Source organism: Crinia signifera, chromosome 6 (assembly GCF_055691185.1).
Source record: "Crinia signifera chromosome 6, ASM5569118v1, whole genome shotgun sequence".
In the NCBI taxonomy this organism is placed as follows: Eukaryota; Metazoa; Chordata; class Amphibia; order Anura; family Myobatrachidae; genus Crinia; species Crinia signifera.
In genome coordinates this window covers 24016102-24042937 of record NC_139222.1, presented here as the reverse complement: position 1 = coordinate 24042937, position 26836 = coordinate 24016102, and the positions used below count along the sequence as shown (strand labels likewise).

Below are 26836 nucleotides of genomic sequence, written 5' to 3'. Positions count from 1 at the left end.
CCCCATCGTTATGAACGACTCCCTGTATCCCATAAGAACTTCGAGAAAAGGATTTACCGGTAGGTATTAAAATCCTATTTTTTTTGTGTGGGGTTCCAAACAAACCAATCATTTCAGCCACAGTTTTGTAGGCCCTGTCACTGAAATGATTGGTTTGTTAAAGTGTGCATGTCCTATTTCCGCAACATAAGGGTGGGTGGGAGGGTCCAAGGACAATTCCATCTTGTACCTCTTGTTTTGACCATTATGTGCTTTGTTGGGCCTAGTTTTTAAAACTGCCATCCTGCCACGCTGCAGTGCCACTCCTAGATGATCTACGTGTTTGTGACGCCCAATTGTGTGGCTCAACATAGTTAACCAGCTGCCTCTTTGAAACCTTTTGCTCTAAAAACAATATTGTCAGGTGTTCAGAATAGACTGGAAATGAGTGGAAATTAATGTTATTTAGGTTAATAATAGCGTAGGAGAAAAAAAAATATATAGCAATTTTAGCAGTTTTTATGTTTTTTTTTTTTTTTTTAAATCAGAACCCAAAACGTTGAGGGGGAGTTTTGGCAAAACCCAGCAGAACCCAAATCCTGAAGGTAATCAGAACCCAAAATGCAAAAAGTGGGCAGTGCACATCCCTGGTTCAGACACATCCTGTGTCACTCCCCTGTTAATCCTGCTCTGTACATAGACTGGGGCGATAAGGAGATCAGAGTGTTGGTGATATCACTAATATGTAAATACTACAGTGACCTGACTGGTGGATCTTGGGAGTGACATCGCATTGCAATAATAGAAAGTTATAACTAGGAGTCTCTGCATTGATTGTATATATTCCAATACACCAGGGTTACACAGTGGTGAAGAAGACATCCGGTGATCATGAGACACCCAATAGTTATCCCTGTGTGTCAGAAGGACAGAAGAAGACCCAGAGTTCCATCACAGTGCCTGCACCTCACTCACTGATACATGGGAGAGACAATAAGCAGAAGATCCTGGAACTCATCAACAAGATCATCCAGCTGCTGACCGGAGAGGTGACTGCTGGGAATGGGACATTATACAGTAACACCGGGGGATGTGACCGGAGAGGTGAATGCTGGGAATGGGACAATATACAGTAACACCGGGGGATGTGACCAGAGAGGTGACTACTGGGAATGGGACATTATACAGTAACACCGGGGGATGTGACCAGAGAGGTGACTACTGGGAATGGGACATTATACAGTAACACCGGGAGAGGTGACTGCTGGGAATGGGACAATATACAGTAACACTGGGAGATGTGACCGGAGAGGTGACTGCTGGGAATGGAACATTATACAGTAACACTGGGGGATATAACTGGAGAGGTGACTGCTGGGAATGGGGCATTATACAGTAACACTGGGGGATGTGACCGGAGAGGTGACTGCTGGGAATGGGACATTATACAGTAACACTGGGGGATATAACTGGAGAGGTGACTGCTGGGAATGGGACAATATACAGTAACACCGGGGGATGTGACCGGAGAGGTGACTGCTGGGAATGGGGCAATATACAGTAACACCGGGGGATGTGACTGGAGATGTGACTGCTGGGAATGGGACATTATACAGTAACACCGGGGGATGTGACCGGAGAGGTGACTGCTGGGAATGGGACAATATACAGTAACACCGGGGGATGTGACCAGAGAGGTGACTACTGGGAATGGGACATTATACAGTAACACCGGGAGAGGTGACTGCTGGGAATGGGACAATATACAGTAACACTGGGAGATGTGACCGGAGAGGTGACTGCTGGGAATGGGGCATTATACAGTGACACCAGGGGATGTGACCGGAGAGGTGACTGCTGGGAATGGGACATTATACAGTAACACCGGGGGATGTGACTGGAGTGGTGACTGCTGGGAATGGGGCATTATACAGTAACACCGGGGGTGTGACCGGAGAGGTGACTGCTGGGAATGGGACATTTTACAGTAACACCGGGGGATGTGACAGGAGAGGTGACTGCTGGGAATGGGACATTATACAGTATCACTGGGAGATGTGACTACAGAGGTGACTGCTGCGAATGGGACATTATACAGTAACACCGGGGATGTGACCGGAGAGGAGACTGCTGGGAATGGGAGATTTTACAGTAACACCTGGGGATGTGACCAAATAGGTGACTGCTGGGAATGGGACATTATACAGTAACATTGGGGGATGTGACTGGAGAGGTGACTGCTGGGAATGGGACATTATACAGTAACACCGGGGGATGTGTCTGGGTGATGACTGTATAATTGTGTGTGTTAGGTTCCTATAAGGTGTCAGGATGTCACTGTCTATCTCTCCATGCAGGAGTGGGAGTATATAGAGGAACACAAGGATCTGTACAAGGACTTGATGATGGAGAATCACCGGCCCCTCACATCACTGGGTAAGAAGAGATTTCATTTTATTGTACGTGATATTGTACACTTATCATCTGCTAATCTCACATGTATTCAATGTACTCAGTCACACTGTGTCTCCTATAGATGGATCCAGTAACAGAGATACCCCAGAGAGATGTCCCCGTCCTCTGTATTCCCAGGATAATCACATATATACCATGTCCTCAGTCACTGTGTGGCTCCTACAGATGGGCCCAGTAACAAAGATACCCCAGAGAGATGTCCCCGTCCTCTGTATTCCCAGGATAATCACATATATACAATGTCCTCAGTCACTGTGTGTCTCCTACAGATGGGCCAGTAACAGAGATACCCCAGAGAAATGTCCCCGTCCTCTGTATCCCCAGGATAATCACATATATACCATGTCCTCAGTCACTGCGTGTCTCCTACAGATGGGCCCAGTAACAGAGATACCCCAGAGAGATGTCCCCGTCCTCTGTATTCCCAGGATAATCACATATATACAATGTCCTCAGTCACTGCGTGTCTCCTACAGATGGGCCCAGTAACAGAGATACCGCAGAGAGATGTCCCCGTCCTCTGTATTCCCAGGATAATCACATATATACCATGTCCTCAGTCACTGCGTGTCTCCTACAGATGGGCCCAGTAACAGAGATACCCCAGAGAGATGTCCCCATCCTCTGTATTCCCAGGATAATCACATATATACAATGTCCTCAGTCACTGCGTGTCTCCTACAGATGGGCCCAGTAACAGAGATACCGCAGAGAGATGTCCCCGTCCTCTGTATTCCCAGGATAATCACATATATACCATGTCCTCAGTCACTGCGTGTCTCCTACAGATGGGCCCAGTAACAGAGATACCCCAGAGTGATGTCCCCGTCCTCTGTATTCCCAGGATAATCACATATATACTATGTACTCAGTCACTGCTTGTCTCCTACACATGGGCCCAGTAACAGAGATACCCCAGAGAGATGTCCCCGTCCTCTCTATTCCCAGGATAATCACATATATACCATGTACTCAGTCACTGTGTGTCTCCTACACATGGGCCCAGTAACAGAGATACCCCAGAGAGATGTCCCCGTCCTCTGTATTCCCAGGATAATCACATATATACCATGTCCTCAGTCACTGCGTGTCTCCTACAGATGGGCCCAGTAACAGAAATACCCCAGAGAGATGTCCCCGTCCTCTGTATTCCCAGGATAATCACATATATACAATGTCCTCAGTCACACTGTGTCTCCTATAGATGGATCCAGTAACAGAGATACCCCAGAGAGATGTCCCCGTCCTCTGTATTCCCAGGATAATCACATATATACCATGTCCTCAGTCACTGTGTGTCTCCTACAGATGGGCCCAGTAACAGAGATACCCCAGAGAGATGTCCCCGTCCTCTGTATTCCCAGGATAATCACATATATACAATGTCCTCAGTCACACTGTGTCTCCTATAGATGGATCCAGTAACAGAGATACCCCAGAGAGATGTCCCCGTCCTCTGTATTCACAGCACTGTACAGCGGAGACTCACAGGACCCCACAGGAGGATCAGGTAGGTGGAATTTAGGGTCTCCCCAATATACCAAAGTGATTGTCACTATATGAATTGCAGCAGTTGTCTGTGTGTAAAAAATAAAATAAAACAGACATTACTAAAGTTATATATTTTTTTTTAGGTTCAGTTTGAAGATTTGCCTGATATTAAGGTAGAAGATACAGTGGGAGAAGAGACAGATGTGACTGAAATTAAGATAGAAGATACAGAGGGAGAAGAGATGTATTTGACTGAAATTAAGGCAGAAGGAGAAGAGTCTTATGTGACAAATAAGGAAGAAGATACAGAGACAAAAGATACGGATATGAGAGGTGATCAGCAGTGTAAGGAGGAGGAAATCCCAACAGATATCAGCACATGTGAGTAATAATCACAAATTACATATTTTCCTTGTTTTACCAATACAGCTTTCTCTTATCTTACATCCTCATCTGTCAGACCAAACTAATGGCCTAGTGGGGGGGGGGGGGGGATCCAGAGCCATCAGCCCCTATTATACTCCTGCTCTCCCCCTCACATCATGTCACTGTGTGTTACCAGCCCAGAGATTTGAACAGTCTCCTCCCCACACTCTCTGGTGTATCTCATACATCAGGAGCCGTCAGCCCCTATTATGCTCCTGCTCTCCCCTCGTATCATGTCACTGTGTGTTACCAGCCCAGAGATCTGACCAGTCTCCTCCCCACACTCTCTGGTGTATCTCATACATCAGGAGCCATCAGCCCCTATTATACTCCTGCTCTCCCCTCACATCAGGTCACTGTGTGTTACCAGCCCAGAGATCTGACCAGTCTCCTCCCCACACTATCTGGTGTATCTCATACATCAGGAGCCATCAGCCCCTATTATACTCCCACTGTAGTAGTTGTAACCAGTGACTAGGACATGCTGCTAGTGTACACAGCTACTGTGCTGCCACATGTGTATAGTGTGTGTGAGAGAAGTGACTGGCTGCACAGTGTCACTGGCTTATGTGGGTTCCTGTCCCATAGTACTAGCTGGGTAATGTGTAAGCTGGGAAATGTGACTCCCGTCAGTCTGCATGTCACAGTGGCTGGGTCTATGCAGTCTGCATGTCACAGTGGCTGGGTCTATGCAGTCTGCATGTCACAGTGGCTGGGTCTATGCAGTCTGCATGTCACTGTGGCTGGGTCTATGCAGTCTGCATGTCACTGTGGCTGGGTCTATGCAGTCTGCATGTCACTGTGGTTAGGTCTATGCAGTCTGCCTGTCACTGTGGCTGGGTCTATGCAGTCTGCCTGTCACTGTGGCTGGGTCTATGCAGTACAATACACTGTAGCCTATGAGATATAAGCTATAACCACATTGCAGCAGGTGCAGTCACAGCAGCCATGTAAGCAGCCAATAATATGTGATATCATGTAATATCGGCGAAACTCACAATGGGATAATTGAATACATGGCATGAATGTACCAATTACCCCAAATTGGGGGTCAGATGGAGGTGTAGCCGCACAAGTTGTGTATACAGACATAGCAGCTGCTCCGGTGTATAGAGCCCTTTATCTCCCTGATGATGTAACGGCGTTCCCACTGCAATGCGGGTTTCTCACAAAGCGCTTCCAAGTGGGCAGATATCCCGGCTGGTTGGGACATATAACCCTAGAGTGCAGTAGTGTCTGGGCAGTGCAGCAACGGATCCCCCTCCCCATCATAATGACACTTCCTCCATGCGACGCAACCCCCCCCCACACCGCTGGTATAGTCACCAATCCCTGGGGATCGGCTCCTGCAGCGCGGTCGGTATTCAATGCTTCCTTCTCCTGTAACCCCCGGTGCTGTAAAGTGACCTGCCGCTTTGCAGCATCACTTTACTGCACCAGGTGACACCATGCAGCAGGAGGCCCCGTAGACTTGCAGCAATCCCTGGACCCTGGTGAGGTGAGTATGAGGGGATACATAGAGGAGAGACTGAGGATCATAGAGAGGGGATACAGAGCGGAGAGACTGAGGATCATAGAGAGGGGATACAGAGTGGAGAGACTGAGGATCATAGAGAGGGGATACAGAGAGGAGAGACTGAGGATCATAGAGAGGGGATACAGAGAGGAGAGACTGAGGATCATATAGAGGGGATACAGAGAGGAGAGACTGAGGATCATAGAGAGGGGATACAGAGGGGAGAGACAGAGGATCCTAGAGAGGGGTTACAGAGCGGAGAGACTGAGGATCATAGAGAGGGGATACAGGGCGGAGAGACTGAGGATCATAGAGAGGGGATGCATAGAGGAGAGACTGAGGATCATAGAGAGGGGATACAGAGAGGAGAGACTGAGGATCATAGAGAGGGGATACAGAGAGGAGAGACAGAGGATCCTAGAGAGGGGTTACAGAGCGGAGAGACTGAGGATCATAGAGAGGGGATACAGAGAGGAGAGACTGGGGATCATAGAGTGGGGATACAGAGAGGAGAGACTGAGGATCATAGAGAGGGGATATAGAGAGGAGAGACTGAGGATCATAGAGAGTGAATACAGAGAGGAGAGACTGAGGATCATATAGAGGGGATACAGAGAGGAGAGACTGAGGATCATAGAGAGGGGATACAGAGAGGAGAGACAGAGGATCCTAGAGAGGGGTTACAGAGCGGAGAGACTGAGGATCATAGAGAGGGGATACAGGGCGGAGAGACTGAGGATCATAGAGAGGGGATACAGAGTGGAGAGACTGAGGATCATAGAGAGGGGATACAGAGAGGAGAGACTGAGGATCATAGAGAGGGTATACATAGAGGAGAGACTGAGGATCATAGAGAGGGGATACAGAGAGGAGAGACTGAGGATCATAGAGAGGGGATACAGAGAGGAGAGACAGAGGATCCTAGAGAGGGGTTACAGAGCGGAGAGACTGAGGATCATAGAGAGGGGATACAGAGGAGAGACTGGGGATCATAGAGTGGGGATACAGAGAGGAGAGACTGAGGATCATAGAGAGGGGATATAGAGAGGAGAGACTGAGGATCATAGAGAGTGAATACAGAGAGGAGAGACTGAGGATCATATAGAGGGGATACAGAGAGGAGAGACTGAGGATCATAGAGAGGGGATACAGAGAGGAGAGACAGAGGATCCTAGAGAGGGGATACAGAGTGGAGAGACTGAGGATCATAGAGAGGGGATACAGGGCGGAGAGACTGAGGATCATAGAGAGGGGATACAGAGTGGAGAGACTGAGGATCATAGAGAGGGGATACAGAGAGGAGAGACTGAGGATCATAGAGAGGGGATACATAGAGGAGAGACTGAGGATCATAGAGAGGGGATACAGAGAGGAGAGACTGAGGATCATAGAGAGGGGATACAGAGAGGAGAGACAGAGGATCCTAGAGAGGGGTTACAGAGCGGAGAGACTGAGGATCATAGAGAGGGGATACAGAGAGGAGAGACTGGGGATCATAGAGTGGGGATACAGAGAGGAGAGACTGAGGATCATAGAGAGGGGATATAGAGAGGAGAGACTGAGGATCATAGAGAGTGAATACAGAGAGGAGAGACTGAGGATCATAGAGAGGGGATACAGAGAGGAGAGACAGAGGATCCTAGAGAGGGGTTACAGAGCGGAGAGACTGAGGATCATAGAGAGGGGATACAGAGAGGAGAGACTGGGGATCATAGAGTGGGGATACAGAGAGGAGAGACTGAGGATCATAGAGAGGGGATATAGAGAGGAGAGACTGAGGATCATAGAGAGGGGATATAGAGAGGAGAGACTGAGGATCATAGAGAGTGAATACAGAGAGGAGAGACTGAGGATCATAGATAGGGGATACAGAGCGGAGAGACTGAGGATCATAGAGAGTGGATACAGAGAGGAGAGGCAAAGGATCCTAGAGAAGGGATACAGAGAGGAGAGACTGAGGATCATAGAGATGGGATACAGAGAGGAGAGACAGAGGATCCTAGAGAGGGGTTACAGAGCGGAGAAACTGAGGATCATAGAAAGGGGATACAGAGAGGCGAGACTGGGGATCATAGAGTGGGGATACAGAGAGGAGAGACTGAGGATCATAGAGAGGGGATATAGAGAGGAGAGACTGAGGATCATAGAGAGTGAATACAGAGAGGAGAGTCTGAGGATCATAGATAGGGGATACAGAGAGGAGAGACTGAGGATCATAGATAGGGGATACAGAGAGGAGGGACTGAGGATCATAGATAGGGGATACAGAGAGGAGAGACTGAGGATCATAGAGAGTGGATACAGAGAGGAGAGGCAAAGGATCCTAGAGAAGGGATACAGAGCGGAGAGACTGAGGATCATAGAGAGGGGATACAGAGAGGAGAGGCAGAGGATCCTAGAGAAGGGATACAGAGAGGAGAGACTGAGGATCATATACTGTTTGGGGACAGCAGGAGGTTATGTATACCTCAGTCCCAGGTGTGGAGGATTTTATTTTGGCTGTGCGCCAGGCTTTGCATTTATCTGAGATTGACACGGTTCAGCAGGAAGGCGTGTTTAAAAGGCTGCGCAAATCTCCTACTGATACAAGCATGTCTGAGCTTATGAGGGAAGCTTGGAAGACCCCAGACAAAAAGGTTGTTATGCCAAAGAGTTTTGATAACTTACACCCCATTCAGGAGGAGCATGTTTAAATTGTGGGAAAAGGTCCCTTTAGTGGATGCACCTGTGGCTCTTTCCTCCCGGGTCCAGAGTCAAAGCAGGGCAGTCCTTGCTTTGGTGCGTTTCGTCCTTCCTTTCACTCGTCCTTTCGGGGCAGAGCATCTGGCAGGGGTCAAACAGGTAAAGGGAAATTTCCCACAAGCAGGGTAAAACCTTCCAAATCCCATTTCGGTGTCTTTACCAAGAAGCAAGCGTCCAAACCTGAGCATAAATCCTCAGCATGACGGGAAGCAGATTCCACATTCTGAGAGCAGCGTGGGTGGTCGCCTCCTACATTTTCAGGATGTTTGGTTCCTGTCCACACAGGTTACAATATCAACTTAAAAGGGGATCCTCCGAAACAATTTGTCCTTACTCCCTTACCGCGGAAGGCAGGGAAGAGAGCAGCTCTGTTGGAGGTGGTGATTCCAGTGCCTGCATAGGAACAGAGGAAGGTATTTTATTCCACTCTGTTCCTGGTTCCAAACCGGAGGGGTCCTTTCAACCCATCTTGAATCTGAAATCCCTGAACAGACATTTGTGGGTGGATCATTTCAAGATGGAGTCTCTCGGATCAGTGCTGCTAAGCATGGAGTCAGGGAATATTTGGCCTCGATATTCAGGACACGTATCTTCACGTGCCTATATTGAAAGAGCATCAATCTCTGCTTCGTTTTGCAGTGAGCTCACAGCATTGGCAGTTCCAGGCTCTTCCATTTGGGCTAACAACAGCTCCAAGAGTGTTCACCAAAGTGATGGCTGTCATGGAAGCATCATTCAGATTGCGGGGAATTGTGATTATTCCGAATTTGGACGACCTCCTGTCCAAGGCGGATTCGGCAGAGTTGTTACAGGAACACATCAGTGTAGCGATCAGGTTTTTTCAGGTTCACGGATGGATCCTAAACTCACCTAGCGCCATCCCAGAAGCTGCAATTCTTGAGGGTAGTTTTGGACACTCATTTGACAGAGGACAAAGCCAAGGGGGTGCAGAGCTTAACTTGGTTTATACTCAGGGCTCCGGACCCATCGGTCTGGATGTGTCTAAGACTGTTGGGCAAGATGGTGGCCACGTTCGAAACCCTGCAGTATGCAAGGTTCCACTCGAGGGTGTTCCAGTGGAACATCCTAACTTCTTGGTGAGGGGACACCGACACTATGAAGTTGGATAGAATTTCTCTGACATAGGAGATTCAGAGATTCCCTGTTGTGGTGGACGGACGTGGAGACTCTCCGGATGGGCCGTTCTCTGCAGTCTTGGGTGTGGTTAGTGGTCACAACCGATGCGAGTCTCAAAGGTTGGGGAGCCGTGGTTCTCCATCTCAGGCTTCAGGGCCTGCGGTCACGGTCGGAAGCGACGCTTCCCATCCATATCCTGGAACTCAGAGCAGTTCTGATTGCGCTTCGGCAGGTGGAGAATGTTTTTAATGGGCTTTCCAGTGAGCGTTCATATTACCACACGGACATCTCAGATATGAATCCCATAGAGGAGATAACCAGGTGGCCAATGTAGTCCCAGAACAGAGTCCAGATGGTGAGTTAGGTTCCTCTAACGGGAAAGATGGTAAAGACCTGGATGGCTTGGTCGAATTTCCAATGGCTGCCTCGGATGATTGATCCGGATGGGATAGTGCAAGTGCACGTGGTGGTGTCCTCAATACATGGATTTGAAGCAAATTGCAGTGATGTGCTTGAAATAAGTGTCCACAATGGGGGGCTCAGATGTCCACAATGGGGGGGCTCAATGCGGTGATGCAAGAAGTCTCCCAGATTATCCAATGGGCAGAGTCATGTTCCAGCATTATCAGCTGTGTTTATTGCGGGGGTCCGGAATGTGGAGGTGGACTTCCTCAGCAGGTCGGAACTGCTGGAGGGGTAGTGGGCCTTACACCCGGAGGTGTTCCGGGACCTCACATTACACTGGGGAGTTCCGGAAGTGGACTTGATGGCTTCAAGACACAATTGTCCGGTCCCGATGTTCTGTTCATGGACCAGGGATCGGACGGCATGGGCCATGGATGCCATGACAGTTCCTTGGAGATTCAAGCTGGCATACATCTTCCCACCTTTTCCGAAGCTTGCACAAGTCCTCAAGAGGATTCGGGTTCAGGGCTCACCAGTAACCATGGTGGCTCCAGACTGACCCAGGAGGTCCTGGTATTCTGACATACTCAGGTTGTCAGTAGTGTCCACATGGTGCCTGCCTCTTCGTCCAGATCTTCTCTGTCAAGGTCCGTTCTTCCACCTGGACCTAGCTCGGCTAAATTTGACTGCGTGGCTTTTGAAATCTCATTATTGAAAAATAAGGGATTTTCGGATGCTGAAGGCCAGGAAGCCTTTCTCAGCAGCTAACTGCTATAGGGTGTGGAAGATCTACATCAGATGGTGTGAGAAACAAAAGGTTCATACGTCTAGATTCAAATTGGTTAGGCTATTGGATTTTTTTCAGGACGTTTTTTTCGGCTGGGTTGAGTCTTCAATCTTTAAAGGTAAAGGTAGAACTTTACGCACTGTCAATTTTCTATGCGTATTAGACCGCCTTCTCATCACCTGGTATCTCTGTGGGACTTGTCCCTGGTCCTATCAGTGCTGCCGAAGCCTCCCTTTGAACCTTTGCGGTCAGCTGATTTGAAGTTTTTGTCATGGAAACTGGCTTTGGCTATCGCTTCGGCCAGGAGAGTTTCAGAGTATGGGGCTTTGTCCTGTAAGCCTCCCTTCTTAATCTTCCATGAGGATAGGGCCGTTCTCCGTACAGTTCCTACATATTTACCAAAAGTGGTCTCTGATTTCCATTTAAACCAGGAGATTGTGCTTCCAGTGTTTTCCTCTCCTGAGGAGACCAGAAACAGGGACAGATTGATGCGTTTGGATGTGGTTCGCGCTATGCTTGTTTTTCTGGATAGTGTGAAGTCTTTTCACAAGACCGATATGTTGTTGGTACTGTATGATGTACATAAGAGAGGGTGGCCGCCTCTAAGCAGACTATCGCAAAATGGTTGAGGTCGGTTATTGCTTTTGCCTACACCAAGGTTGGTCGTCCAGTTCCAGCAAGGGTGAACGCCCGTACCACGAGGTCGGTTGCCTCTGCTTGGGCTGAGCGTCACAGGGCTTCAGCGGAGCAGCTATGCAGGGCTGCCACCTGTTCACACTTTTACCAAATTCTATCAGTTCCTTGAGTTTGCCTCGGAGGACGCTTCATTTAGGCGAGCAGTGCTACATGCTGCAGACCTGAGCGTACCCTCCCAAAGGACCGGCTCTTGAACGTCCCATGGTTGAGCTGTGTCACCAGGATGGACGCTAAAGAAAAGGGGATTTTTGTAAACACTTAACCATTCGAATCCCTTTCTCTGAGTCAGTCCTGGTGACACAGCGATCCCTCCCTTACACTCAGTAAGTGTTATACTGTTTCATGTTACATACTCATATTATATGGTTAATTTTGTTGATTGTGCATATTAATATGTTCAGGCATTGTACTGAGTAATGTATCCTAGTGGGCTCTTGAAGTTTGAACTGCAGTTTCTGGGATGCAGCAGGGGAGGAGCCTGCCTCTAAAAGAACATAGCATAGGTGCTGGGCTCCTTAGGACCCTCCTACATCCCATGGTTAAGCTGTGTCACCAGGATGGACTCAGAGAAAGGGTTAAGAACAGTAAGTTCTAACAAAAATGCCATTTTTTAACCTCTAAATATTTATCGCCTCAAGTATGGAGGGGTTTCCCCCCCACAGCCGGATACATTAAAAGGCTGTAGGGATCCTACCCTCATATGTTTTAATGGAATGATAAAAGTTTATGTTTAATATAGAAGCTCTGCAATCAGCGGTACAATATATTTGTGTGCAGATATATCTGTCTCTCCCTTTTTTACATCAGAGAGGGGTGGAGTCTGAGAGGGTGAAAGTTCCCATGGTGGGAGGCAGCGTGGGTAATGTCCTGAGTGGGAGGAGGTAATTAGGTGGGAGGTGAAGTGCCTGTCATTGGCAGAACAAGGTTCCTGGGAATTTGGGGGAGAGGCAGGTGGAGATGGAGGATGTGGATGGATGAGTGAGTTATTGGGGAGGATTAGGGTCTGGAAGGAATGGGAGCCAGTGTAGGGCCTGTAGGAGAGGGGGGGGCAGAAGCAGTCAGGTTGGAGATGGAGGATGTAGATGGATGAGTGAGTTATTGGGGAGGATTAGGGTCTGGAAGGAATGGGAGCCAGTGTAGGGACTGTAGGAGGAGGGGCAGAAGCAGTCAGGTTGGAGATGAGCCGTGGACAGAGATGGAAGTTGGGGAGGACACATAGGAGCAGGTTACAGTAATCCAGTCTGGCCAGTGATTGGATGAGGGTCTTATGGCCCTATTCAGACCTGCTAGCTGTGCTGTGTAGTTTTGGAGCCCAAGGAGCAGGATACCCCCCACCCCACCGAACACATAGATATATCTGCAAAACGATTGATCTGTAGATATATCTGTGGACGGATTGTCCTCCATACACACTGCCCAATCCATAGTGACTGATGTCACAGTTGGGCGGGTGCAATTACATGTGCCGGCCAATTCAGCTGCTGATCACCACCAGCTCCTGCTGCGGGTATATGGATGGCAGGAGATCACCCTCACACACACAGCGCTTTAGGGGAGTGATCCTATTAGGTCTGAAGGGTGCGAGGTGCCATTTGGGTGCCGTGCTCATGCATTTAAATGCTGAAAACGGCACTGAATTAAGCCGATCTCGCACCCTTCTCTGGGCCGAATTCTCTTAAAATTGCTTGCACCCCTATGGCAGTGCGAGCGCTTTTAAGCGAATTCAGCCCGCCATAAAGTGCACACGGTGCCATGATGATTTTCACTCACGAATCATCCGCACAGAATAGGATCGAACCCTAGGTATGTTGACCATCGGCTGTGTTGCGGTGCTGACGCTATATATGTCTGACCGACGTCATTCACAGACCTATCACTGGCTGACAGACCAGCGATATATCGGCCAGTGTGTGCGCAGCATTAGACATGTTCAGTTTAAGTGATAAAACATCCATGAACATTTCCTTCTCAATGTAAACAATTCTGTCTGTTGTCATTCATCTGTTTCCTGTAGATGGGCGCACAAGCAGGAATACCTCGGAGGGAGATCTCATTGTGTCTCCAGGTTATATACTAGAAGATAAGAACATCAGACAAGATTCTCCAGAGGAAAACCCCATTATCCCCAATACACACCCAACATTTCCCAGTGCAGATATTTCATCTGGTCCCTCTAGTCATGAGGAACCTTCTCCTGATCATTCAGACCTTACTACACACAGTACAGACCATAAAGATGATACAGTATCTACCAGTTCTGAGTTTAGTAAGAGTTCTATACATCCGTCAGTTTCTGTTTTACATCAGATACATTACACAAGTGAGAAACCGTTTTCATGTCCTGAGTGTGGGGAATGTTTTAGAAGTAAATCATATGTTGATGCACATGAGAGAAGTCACACAGGAGATAAACCATTTTCATGTTATGAATGTGGGAAATGTTTTAGAAACAAATCAAATTGTTTTAGACATGAGAAAAGTCACACAGGTGAGAAACCATTTTCATGTTCTGAATGTGGGAAATGTTTTGCAATGAAATCAACTCTTGTTACTCATGAGAGAAGTCACACAGGTGAGAAACCATTTTCATGTTCTGAATGTGGGAAATGTTTTGCAATTAAATCAACTCTTGTTAGTCATGAGAGAAGTCACACAGGGGAGAAACCATTTTCATGTTCTGAATGTGGGAAATGTTTTGCAATTAAATCAACTCTTGTTAGTCATGAGAGAAGTCACACAGGGGAAAAACTATTTTCATGTTCTGAATGTGGGAAATGTTTTAGCAAAAAAGAAAGTCTAGTTAAACATGAGAGACATCACACAGGCGAGAAACCATTTTCATGCTCTGAATGTGGGAAATGTTTTACACAGAAGTCTTCTCTTGTTAGACATGAGAGAAGTCACACAGGGGAGAAACCATATTCATGCTCTGAGTGTGGAAAATGTTTTAGCAAAAAAGAAAGTCTAGTTAAACATGAGAGTCATCACACAGGCGAGAAACCATTTTCATGCTCTGAATGTGGGAAATGTTTTGCAATGAAATCAACTCTTGTTAAACATGAGAGAAGTCACACTGGTGAGAAACCATTTTCATGCTCTGAATGTGAGAAATGTTTTATAGAGAAATCATCTCTTGTTACACATGAGAGAAGTCATACAGGTGTGAAACCATATTCATGCTCTGAGTGTGGGAAATGTTTTACATATAAATCAGCTCTTGTTACGCATGAGAGACTTCACACAGGTGAGAAACCATTTTCATGCTCTGAATGTGAGAAATGTTTTCAAAATAAATCTCATCTTTTTAGACATCAGAGATGTCACACAGGAGAGAAACCATATTCATGTTCTGAATGTGGGAAATGTTTTCAACAGAAATCATCTCTTGTTACACATCAGAGATATCACACAGGAGAGAAACCATTTTCATGCCGTGACTGTGGGAAATGTTATACAGACAGATCATCTCTTAGAAAACACGTAAGAAGTCACACAGGTGAGAAACCATATATATGCTCTGAGTGTGGGAAACGTTTTACACGTAAATCATCTGTTTGTAAACACCAGAAAACTCACACACACAAGATATAATTTCTCCTTCATCCATCAGGGGACACTGCAGTTTTCATACATTGGGGATAGAGTGGTGATAGGAGTCAACACTTTACAGTTCTTACAGTGTGGCAGGCTCCTCCCCCTCTATCCCCCTCCCAGACCTCTGTCTTAGAAATGTGCCTGGAGTAGGTGGATCCCTGGGCTTTGTCTCCTTAGGAGACTATGTTTTTAATACTTTTCTTTGTATTCATTTACATTTTACAATAAGGACAGGCAGACGGAGGAAGCCAACTGCCTGCAATTTGGGAACCCCTGGGGAGGATCAGGTTGCCTCCGAATCAAGGATCAGCCGCGGCGAGTAACTGGTACACGGCCCATACCACACCGCCAGGTGTCCAGACCTAGACAAGGGTGCACATTCGCCATGTGGTATCCCGGCCAGTTCCGCGCGCTTGCCGGGCAGAGGAGTCTGTAAGGCCGCTGTACACCACGTGTGTGCTACTACCCAGCCTCTTCCTCCATGCAGAGCTGGCGTCCTCCTACAGATAAGCGCCATTACCCGCACTACAGATTCCAGATCCTGTGCTCATGGCGTGATCTCCGCTGACCTGCAGCATTTCCCCTCAGCTTTACTCTATTCTTCGGGGGCCACAAGGCTAACAGCACCAGTAAGGTTAATCTTCATGCTTCTGCTCCCAGTCAGCTAGGCTCCTCCCCTCCTCTACCCCGCCTCCAAGCTAGGCAACTCAGTTTTTTTTTTGTGCTGGCAGAAGCCAACATGCACCACCGAGAAGCTGCATTACGCTGGTGCTGCTCTCTGTAGCTCATGTTACAGTGAGTCAGATACCTGTTGCTGCCTCCTGGGAATGTCAGGGCATGCGGCTAAGGAAGTGGTCACTGTAATGTTACTGACCCTGAGCCTCTACCTTTGGTATCTTTTTTAAACTTGTGCTTGGCCTTGAGAAAGCTGTTTTATTCAGTGAAACACGTGTAGGAAAGGATTGTAGTACTGTAATATGTGTTAGCATGATTTAGCCCACTGTAGAGATCAGTTAGGAGGCGATACTGCATACCCATTAAGGGTGCAGGTAGTTTGTGGAGATTGCTAGGCAGCAGTGTAATAGGAAAAAGACTGCACCTATACTGTCAGGTTAACTACCAAGATTAATTTACTGAGCAATTCATTACTATATTAACCTGAACCAGATTCTATTATATTGATGTGAAAGTTTTGTTGCTAGATAAGAACCACCAGGTGGCAGCCAAATATTGTTGGATTGTTGTTAATTTATATAAATAAATCCACAGCAAAATTGATTACCTATCTAGGAATTTACAAAGCTGCCCAGCCTCCCCGAACAAGTGGGAGACTGAGCCCCAACAAAGGGGAAACCAGAACGATACTGCTAAAATATCCTAGTGTGTCGGCTCTGAGTGTGTCGACTCTGGGAAACCAGAGCAATACTCGTAAAAAATATCCCAGTGTGTCGGCTCAAGCACAAACTTTTATTTCAATAAGTGGGAGACTGAGCCCCAACAAAGGGGAAACCAGAACGATACTGCTAAAATATCCTAGTGTGTCGGCTCTGAGTGTGTCGACTCTGGGAAACCAGAGCAATACTCGTAAAAAATATCCCAGTGTGTCGGCTCAAGCACAAACTTTTATTTCAATAAGTGGGAGACTGAGCCCCAACAAAGGGGAAACCAGAGTGATACTGGTAAAATATTCCAGTGTGTCGGCTCTCAGTGTGTCGACTCTGGGAAACCAGAGCAATACTGGTAAAATATCCCAGTGTGTCGGCTCAAGCACAAACTTTTATTTCAAGTTCGGAAAGGTGTCCATCAATAAATCCTCCTGTAATCTCCTTAACTTAAAAGCCACCATATATACAAGCCAATTAAGGCTACAAATAATAACTGTAACTCTATAGAGGTTGTGCTATAATTGACACAATATTTTTCAGTACTACATTGTTGTGGATTTAAATACACCTCTTTACTCATTTTGAGCACTATACATGTGTGTATGTTATATGTTTCTCGTGTGTGTCCGTGATTTTAACTTCTTTATTTCACTGCTATTTCCCTCAGAATATTAAAAGGGAATTTGAGAATACATTTATTAAAAGTTAAGTTTTATTGAAAATGTACTAATGTGCGTCCCATAGAACAGTCCCTCTTTTCTACTTCGCATAAAGCATCCAATAAAACCACAGTTACCTTCCCAGCTTCACAGGAACGGGAGGGTCCCTCATTGACTCCTGATCGAAAGCTTTCAGCTATCAAAATGTTGCAAGAACAGAGTCCCTTCCTTACACAGGGGGGCGCTCTTCTTGGGCCTGACCTGGACAAGCTCATCTCCAAGGTGACTGGTGGTAAGTCAACCTTTTTGCCTTCTGCTGCTACCGGCCCCAAAAGAACTTCACTGGACCTTCCTTTTGGGGGTTTCTTTAAGTTCAGTGGCAGACCCAGAGGATCCTGTCTGTCAATCAGACATTAAGTCCACGGACAAACCAGTGACATTACGGGCTTCCGAACCACGTGGGAGTCCTCAGATTGGGGACCCGTCTGCATGATTTCAAATCCATGTGGTTTCAAAATTGCAAGGACAACTGGGTTCAGCAGATTGGTTCTCATGGATACAAGTTAGTTTGCCTTTCAGCATCCAAACCGGTTCTTTACAACAGGACTCAACGGTTCTGACGTAAAAGAAACCGGTTATTATAACGGCTATACCAACACTGTTAGTGGCAAGTGTGATAATATACCAGTTTTCCTAGGACAACATGGCCTATGTTTTTTATTCCAGGTTTTATGTGGTACCAAAACTGGACGGCGCGGTATAGCCTATATTAAATCTCAAGACACTGAACCCATACCTTGCTTACCGCAAATTCCAAATTAAATCCTTTTAGACGGTCATTGCTGCGGTCATGGCCTGCATGGTATCGGAGCTACATCTACAAGGGATTACGATAATCTCATACCTAGGTGAGCTCCTCACAGCATCTTCATGAGAAAAGCTACTACAAGATGCTTTTTGGGAATATCGTTTTCTTTTACATGGATGGATAATAAGCTTCCAAAAGTCCCAGCTGTTGCCGTCCCAAAGACCGCTGTTCCTGGGATTGATTTTGAACACGGTAGAACAGAAGGTTTTCCTGCCACTGGACAGGATTCTCTCCTTACAGTATTTGGTTCGGCAGGTGTTGCTGCCCCAAAGGGTGTCAATACACCATTGCATTTGCCTCCTTGGGAAGATAGTAGCTTCCTTTTTAAAGCTCTCCCATATGGCCAATTCCATTCCCGGAGTTTCCAGCTAGATCTCCCGCCCAGTGGACAGGGTCTCCTCTCCATATGCACCGGTTGGTGAAGCTGGTACCGGATACTCGTCTCTCACTCCCTGGTGGCTAAACTCCACAAACCTTTTAGAGGGTGAAGGTTTTGAATATGGGACTGGACGGTATTGATGATGGATGCCAGCCTTTCGGACTTTTGTCGTGGATCGTCCATTCCAAGGTTGCTGGTCAAGATGAGACCAAGCTCTCCATCAATATCCTGGAGCTTAAGGCTATACACCAGCTTCAGGGGCAGGAGGACAATTGGGAGGTGGATTTCTTCAGCCGACAGGATCTCCACCCATGAGAATGCTTCACCCTCATATCTTTCACAACCAACTCACCGATTGGGGGTTCCCCAGACCAATTTGATGGCATCCAGACTCAATCACAGACTTCAGAGATACTGTTCTTGTACTAAGGACCCTGGCTGCTGAGGCACGGCATGCCCTGTCAATTCCTTGGAATTACAGTCTAATCTACCTTTTTTCCTGCACTTTTTCACTGATTCCAAGGCTACTCCAAGGGATCAAAAGAGAGTCCGCTTTCGCCATCTTAGTGGCTCCGAACTGGCCACACAGGGCATGGTACTCGGACCTGCGTCTCCTTCTGGCAGACAACCCCTGGCGTCTTCCTCTAAGGGAGGACCTGTTACAACAGGGTTAATTCATTCACCTCAATTCACAGTGTCTTTGTTTGAGGGTGTGGCTGTTTATTCCATGTTGCTGAGTTGGCCAGGCATCCCGACATCAGTCATCCCTACCATGCTTAGGACAAGAAAGGCTTTTACTTCGGCCCATTACCCTAGGATCTGGAAATCCTATATCTCCTGCTGTGATGAGCACAGACTGCCTACAGCTGTGTTTAGTCTGTGTTGACTTCTATGCTTTCTTCAAGCTGGATTTTCAGCAGGGCTTAGGTTGGGTTCCCTGTAGGTCCAGGTTTTGGCCCTGTTAGACTTCTTTCACCGACATCTGGCCCTACTTCCTTAAGTCCAAATGTTTCTGATTGGTGTCTTACGACTTAAGCAACTGTTTGTGGCTCCTACAGAACCATGGGATTTGTACTTGGTCCTATCCTCCGGTGGATATGTTTGAGCCATTCCACAGTTATCTTGCTGGTACTGGCTTTGGCCAGAAGGTTTTCTGACCTCCGTGTTCTTCCAGCAGTTCCCCTTACCTGATCTTTTACAAGGATAGGGCGGAACTGTGGACCCGGTTGGATTTCTTCCCGAAGGTGGTATCTGTGTCCAACGTCAACCAACCCATTGTGGTTCTGGCCTTGGCAGGGGGTTCCTGCTCCTTGAATGTGGTAAGCGCTCTACTTATCTATGTGAACAGAATACTTCCTTGTCAGATTCCCTTTTTGTTTTCTATGATGTAACAAAGAGAGGATGGATTTCCTCTAAAAACAGACGCTGGTGCGCTGGATTTGCCTGACCATTAAACATGCTTACCTGACCTCTTCTCAAAGGTTTTCATTGGTTATTTCAGCTCCGTCTACTCAATCAGTGCGGCTTTCATGGGCTGCTGCGTACGGGGCATGACTTAGTGTAGAGAGCCATTTTGTATTATTCACACACCTTTCTATGAGTTTACAGGTTTGACACCATTTGCAGCCTCCACGTCCCGGTTTGGCCGAGCGGTGGTACAGGATGCACAGTGATCTCCCATCCATGGGGGTAGCTTTGGTTCGTCCCAAATGTATGAAGACTTTAGTGTCCCCTGGTGGATGAGAGAGAAGACAGGAATTTGGTACTCGTCGATGATTCAATTTCTCAGATTCCACAGGGGACACTGCAAGCCCACCCAGCACTGCTCTTCCTGGTGTGTCCTGAATGCCTTGGGTGTTGTGACTCTAGGCTTCTTCTAGCTGGGTCATGTACTGTGTTCTCCTGCTCCTCCTACTCTGGAGGTTCCCTGGTCTACTTTCTCCTCTTGGGCACAGTTTCCTAAGACTGAGGTCTGAGCGGGGGATAGAGGGGGAAGAGCCTGCCACACTGTAAGAATTTTAAGGTGCCGACTCCTTCAATCAACACTCTATCCCCAATATATGAAGACTGCAGTGTCCCCTGTGGAATCAGAGAAATTTAATTATCGATGAGTACCAAATTTCTGTTTTCAATTAGCTAAACTACATGAAGAAGCGTCGATACTAAATTCCTCTATCATCCATCGAGTGGGGATTATCAGATAGACAGTGTCTAGAGAGCCAGTCAAAAAGTCTACACCAAAGGTCAACATAGGAAAGTTTAACAGGGTCAAAATGTTGAGGTAAAAGGTGAAAAACTCATGTCTACGTGTTTTGGTGTCAGTGTTGACATGGACTCCTAATTAGTGCAAAGTGTAACCTCTTAGTACCATCTCCACCCTTGGTGCAAGTTACAATGTAATGCCGGCGGCCACATCTGATTGGCTGAATGCATATGTCAGTTATGCTGATGTTCCAGTTCTATTGCTGCTCTGATGTAATCCCATGATTACAGTGACATGAGCGATCAGTGTGCAATAAGACTCCATGTCTCCTAGTCTGACTGTATATGGGAAAGCAGCTGGTATATGTATTACTGAGTAATTATATAGCCGCATTGTTGTAACTGTGCTTTATGTTATCTATAACAGCCTCTCTGTAATATATATGTAATAAATACACTGTGTGACCCTGTACTGTAATGTGTGTGGTGTATACTGATATTTGGGCCATCACTATGACTCTGCGCCTCTTGTCACACCCCGGACACCTATGTAGGAGGTGCATGTGCTGGGATTGCCGAGCCGACCACGTTCCGTGGTAGTGGCAGCTCACGAGCCCAGCACCATGCAGCTTTATGGATCCCATTTGGCATCCGGTACTTAGACACAACTCCCGTCCCCCTCCACATGAGCCCCATAATGTGGGATCTGTTACTCTCTCACTGGGTTTGCTAGGACCAAGGAAGGTAAGGAAAAAAAGAAAAACACTTTTTGGGGGCACTCTTCAATCACAGAACCATAATAAATGGGTTAATGCTGAATTTAAGAACAATTTTTAATAGGTATACATTAAAAGATATATATGAAATCCTAGTAGCTTGAATAGTTCTCTTAAAACGGCTATTTGCAAAAATATAAAGTAATGATAGGAGATGGTATTCCCTCAGTGTAAACAGATAGTGATTCTTATTTTTATTTCAATACCAATATGTAGGTAATTTTTGAGTTTTTTTTTAAATCATAGGTCATTTGGTACCATGAGGGGAACCGTTTCTGTCTCCACGCAGGTTTGGAAGGTAAATTGAATGGCAGTAAATAGAAAAAAATGGTGTAGATAAGTAGCAAAAATATAAGCTAATATCTATACTGTTATTCAAAGATAAGGAGGATTGATATAAGTACAGCGCTGTTGAGAATAGGCAATAGGAACAGGTGATAAGCTATGTCCTATCCTAGATTACGTAATGTCAGTGGCAGCCCATAGTTGGGATAGCTAGTGCCATATGACAGGGAACACAGCACGGATTTAGTATTGGTAGTACAGAAAGCCGGTGGACAGGTCCAGTGGTTACCTCAGCGGCGTGTGTGAGGCGCCGTGGTGAGTAGCATAAGTCAATCCGTCTGTGTGGTAAAGTAGCTCCTGCGTCTTCCTCGGCTGCTGGAAGCCGGTCACGTCGGTGCACCACGTGATCCGGCAGCCCCAACGTACGTTTCGCAAATAGCTTGGTCACGGGAGGTGTCTCTTTCTATCTAGCTGTATCTGGAGTATATTGGTCTATACCGATATTTATCACTAATATTCTAATATCTCAGAATATTAGTGATAAATATCGGTATAGACTAATATACTCCAGATACAGCTAGAGAGAGAGAACAAAAAGAACATGTGTGACGGTTAAATAACACCATGAGTACGTACCTAAACAAAATAAATAGGTTAAATCATTGCAAGAGATATTCACTAGCAATAGTACCATGATCTATAGGAATACAGATAATGGGTATGATCTGACCTCTAGAAAATATTCTGAATACAATGCACTTAAAAATCAATCATGTAGTCAGACTACAGATAGACAGACAGAGTGCAGCGAGGAGTTCAGATTTTGTGATTGAACACCACAGAACACTTTTAAACAATTTCACCCTTACCAGAGGACTGCCCGTTTTTCCTTATCCAAGAAAAAGGAATTCCATCTCCACCTCATTTTTGGATACTCACCTGCCTATTTTGGAGTGAACTCCTAAAGGACCCATATCCATTCCTCTCCACCGCAAGGCAAATTCTCCATCTGGAGGCACGCCACCTCCTAAAAAGCCTGACTGAAAAAATCGTGGTGTGGACATACAAGTCGACTTTTGTGAATATTCCCTCCATCAAATTGGAATATAAATAAAAGGTGATCCTTACACAAGGCTAAATTCATTCCACCATTGGTACCGGGCATACCTAAAAAAGTTTGGGCAAAATAAACAAGATCATACACCCTGTGGACTTAACTCTGGACAATTTGTGGGTGACTATTATCTATTTTAACTGTCTGGTTACTTTGTATTTTTTTATATATTTTTTACTATTGTTATATATTATGCTTCAAATTGTGTCATTACATTTTACAATTTTTCACACACCTGATCCATTTTATATGTAAATATTGCCTTTCTCAGTGCAGCGCAGTCACGCCTCTTCCTAATTTTGTTTCTATTGTATTGGGACTGACTATCCCTTTTATTTGACTGCTGCTAGGCCAAACACACTCACACCCAAGCGCCCAGAGATATATCCTTTATATCCTCCTTCTACCACACATAGGCCCTTATTCTGGTTGGTGTGGATATGTCCGTGTGCGTTTGTTCCGCCGATGTTTTGTGTTTGCGCATGTGCAGAGGCATATCTGCGCATGTGCGAAAGGGACATACATCCAAATTCCGCATGAATTGTTTACACTACGAACAGGGGGAGGAGAGGGGCGTAAAGGGCTGTTTGGCCTCATTAACATATACATACGCCCCGCGTTTCATGGGCGTTCGGACATATGACATTGCCGGATGTCAGCTGCTCGCCCAGATCCCTGCTTTTGCATGGAGAAATGCCCGAGTGGTCTGAGCTCGCGGGAGCTGCCTGACCACTCGGTCCTGCATTCGATGTTCTGCGACCGAATGATGGGGGAGGTTCCCAGAGATGGAGGAGGTGTATACATGAGAAATACACTCGTGCTCCGTGCGGTCAGCGGCTTACCGCATTCGGACGGAGTGAGCGATCCATACAGAAGGCGGGGTTTAGGACGCACGGCCCTGGCCGCATAATCGGCTCCAGCCGCACAGACCAGAATAAGGCCCATAGAGTTGCGATAAGTCTGCTTCGGGGTCCGGGGTGCAGCTACAGCCATTGCGCGGTCCTCCTGGCCACGTGCTGTTTGACTATCCTATATATACGTACCTCCTGCAGCATATCTACCCTTCAACGTGCCTGTGGCTGTCCTCTCCTCCACAATGGACACCTCTCCACAACAAATCCTGATGGCCATCTACGCCTCCTCTGACAGGCTTGTCAAGAAGCTGGAGGGCATACAGGGGGATATTTCCCCTACTTTGATTGCACCTGGGGAGTATATTGCTGTAAACTACGAGATCCCACCTCTGTGCCGTATATTTGAGTGTCCTGTGGCACTTGAGTCTGCTCTCCTGCTGGTTGGGGATCCCGGCGGGGACCTACCTGGCTCTGGAAGTGTCGGGTGCTCTGAACCTACACACGAAGATGCTGGGGTTCGCTCTGAAAAACATCCAATTCTCCTGCTTCTGGCTCAACTATTATGGAGATCATGTTTTGCCCTGCTTGGTTATCCTTCTGAATTTCCTCTGGAACCTGGATTTGCCCTTATAACTATGATGCGACCCGCTCTCGGTCCTGAACGCTGGCCGGACTGATGCTTGATGTCATGTTGTAGTCTGACAAGCCCTTTTATCATTTTCTTTCCCCTTATTATTTTTAATAGTGATATTCTCCTGCATATATATCCAGTTATGCTAATTGTTGTTCTTTTCTATGGACGATGCGTCTATCCTTCACGTTTTAATCCTGCCCCAGCGGGTACGTGGGTACCTGAAGTTCTTTCATATGCTACCTATAGATCCTTTCTGGGAATGCAGAACTGGCCAGAGTAAATCCACACAGTGTAAGGAGGCTCAAGATGGTCTCTCATTTCTCTCGGTCCTGTTTGTTTTTATTTTCTTACTTTCATGATGCTTCTGATATACACTGATGTATCCTTACGTATATATTTTGTTTTTATGACTATGTCGATGCTTGTTTAATATATGACATACTTACAAATGACACATTTGCTACACATCTATATTTGCGGAGGTGGGGCTGGGTCATGCTCCGCGTAGCTTAGGGCCATTCGTTTATTGTCCCACTGTTAATGGGTTGGGGGGTGGGTTAATTAGGTAATATAGTTAGGATATAGATTTGGTGTAGGGGTTAGTCAGTTATGGGCTCCAGGTATACCTAAAGTTGGGGGTAGGCTATACAGGGTGGGGGGTTTTGAGGTAGGGTTGTTTTGGGAATTATTGTATTATTTTTATTTTGGGTAGTTGGGCATACCCTTCTTATTACTAGTATAGATCAATATGGTTACAGCAAGATATAATAAGGGATCCCTACTAAATAAGACCATGCTGGCTACCTCGCAGTGGCATAACTACGTTTTGGGCGCTGCCCCCTGCCGTTAAAGGGAGGGCACCCACCCACCCCCCCGCACCAACCCCCATGCAAACCCCCCCATCACCCACGTCTTACCTACGTTCAGTACGCGCTGGTCCCGGCTCTCTTCTTCTGCTATGAGGACCACCACAAAATGTCCGCCCCCATACAGCAGACAGTTTCAGAGAACTGTCTGCTAAATGGGGGCGGACATTTTGTGGTGGTCCTCATAGCAGAAGAAGGGAGCCGGGACCAGCATGTACTGAAGACAGGTAAAGACTGTGGGGGATTGCGGCGGTCGCGGGGGCTGCGGTGCTATAGTTACGCCACTGCTACCTCGGTTTACAATTATTGTGTCAATGCATACTATATAATGCTTTTGTACCGTCGCGCCCAAATGGCACCTTTGGTGCATGAACTACCACGTTGGCTCTATGGAGATAATACACACACATGTGAAATGTAAACCTTGCTTCGTTACACAAGAATGGATATCTTTATGCTGTATTTTCTTTTGCAATTTTACACTGATGCTCTAACTGCCCACATATATGTACGGGGTGTTTATCGTTTATGTTCATGCAAAAACTTCAATAAAAAATACGGAATTTAAAAAAAAATATATATATATTTGTCCAGCCTGAATAGCTTCACGGCTAGGACTTTGTAACGGCGAATAGAGTATCATACTATCGGGAGGAACAGTGTTTATTCCCACATATTGATTTAAGTTGCGCACAGTGCATACAGAAAGCTACAAGAGGGATATTGTGGAAGGGGTTCACACTGAGTGGGGGGTATTTTCCCCTTTTAAATTGTGTTTGTTATATGTCGTATATGTTTGGTTTTATTTCACAACTATTTTAAAATAAACCATTAAATGTTACGTATTATGAGTTCATTTGTTTCTTAGGTGCACCAGCACAGGACACTCTTTTCTGTCCCCCAGTCCTATATCTTACTAGTGTCACTGGTAGCGCACCCTCATCTGTGCAGTATTATTTGCCAAAAGAAACAAAGAGGGTCCTGATCCTAATTACCGGAAAAACCGGAACTTTTAGAATTTTCATTTTTTGACCAAAACGACAAGTCTGGGGGTTAGAAAAATGTTGATATGGATGTGATTTTTTTTCTGACTGCGGTTTCAAAACCATGCACCAGAATCAACTTCTTTCAACTCAGTAATACATTTTGGATGTGTACCTAGAGTTTAAAGCAGAAAAACAGGAACTTTTGAAATTTTCATTTTTTTGACAAAACACCCGGGGCTTAGAAATTTTTTCATGTGAATGTGAAAAGTTTTTCTGGTCCCATTTAAAAACCATGCAGCAGAATCAACTTCTTTCAACTCAGTAATACATTTCGGATGTCTACCTATAGTTTAAAGCAGAATAACAGGAACTTTTGAAATTTTCATTTTTTGGACAAAACCCCTGGGGGTTAGAAATTTTTTCATGTGAATGTGAAAAGTTTTTCTGGTCCCATTTAAAAACCATGCACCAGAATCAACTTCTTTCAACTCAGTAATACATTTCGGATCTGTACCTATATTTTAAAGCAGAAAAATAGGAACTTTTTTAATTTTCATTTTTTGGACAAAACATTAGACAT

General features: G+C 46.2%; 1 protein-coding gene across 1 annotated transcript in view; it reads left to right on the top strand.

The window, feature by feature from the left end:
• LOC146010151 (uncharacterized) overlaps positions 1-22277 on the top strand; it is a 43160-nt gene extending 20883 nt beyond the window's left edge. Inside the window, 6 exon segments of the mRNA XM_083151109.1 lie at positions 837-1028; positions 2337-2415; positions 3867-3964; positions 4089-4326; positions 13669-14977; positions 14979-22277. Of these exon segments, the coding sequence (XP_083007235.1) occupies positions 837-1028; positions 2337-2415; positions 3867-3964; positions 4089-4326; positions 13669-14977; positions 14979-15138 (2076 nt within the window). The 3' untranslated portion in view covers positions 15139-22277.
• The last annotated feature ends 4559 nt before the right edge of the window (positions 22278-26836 follow it).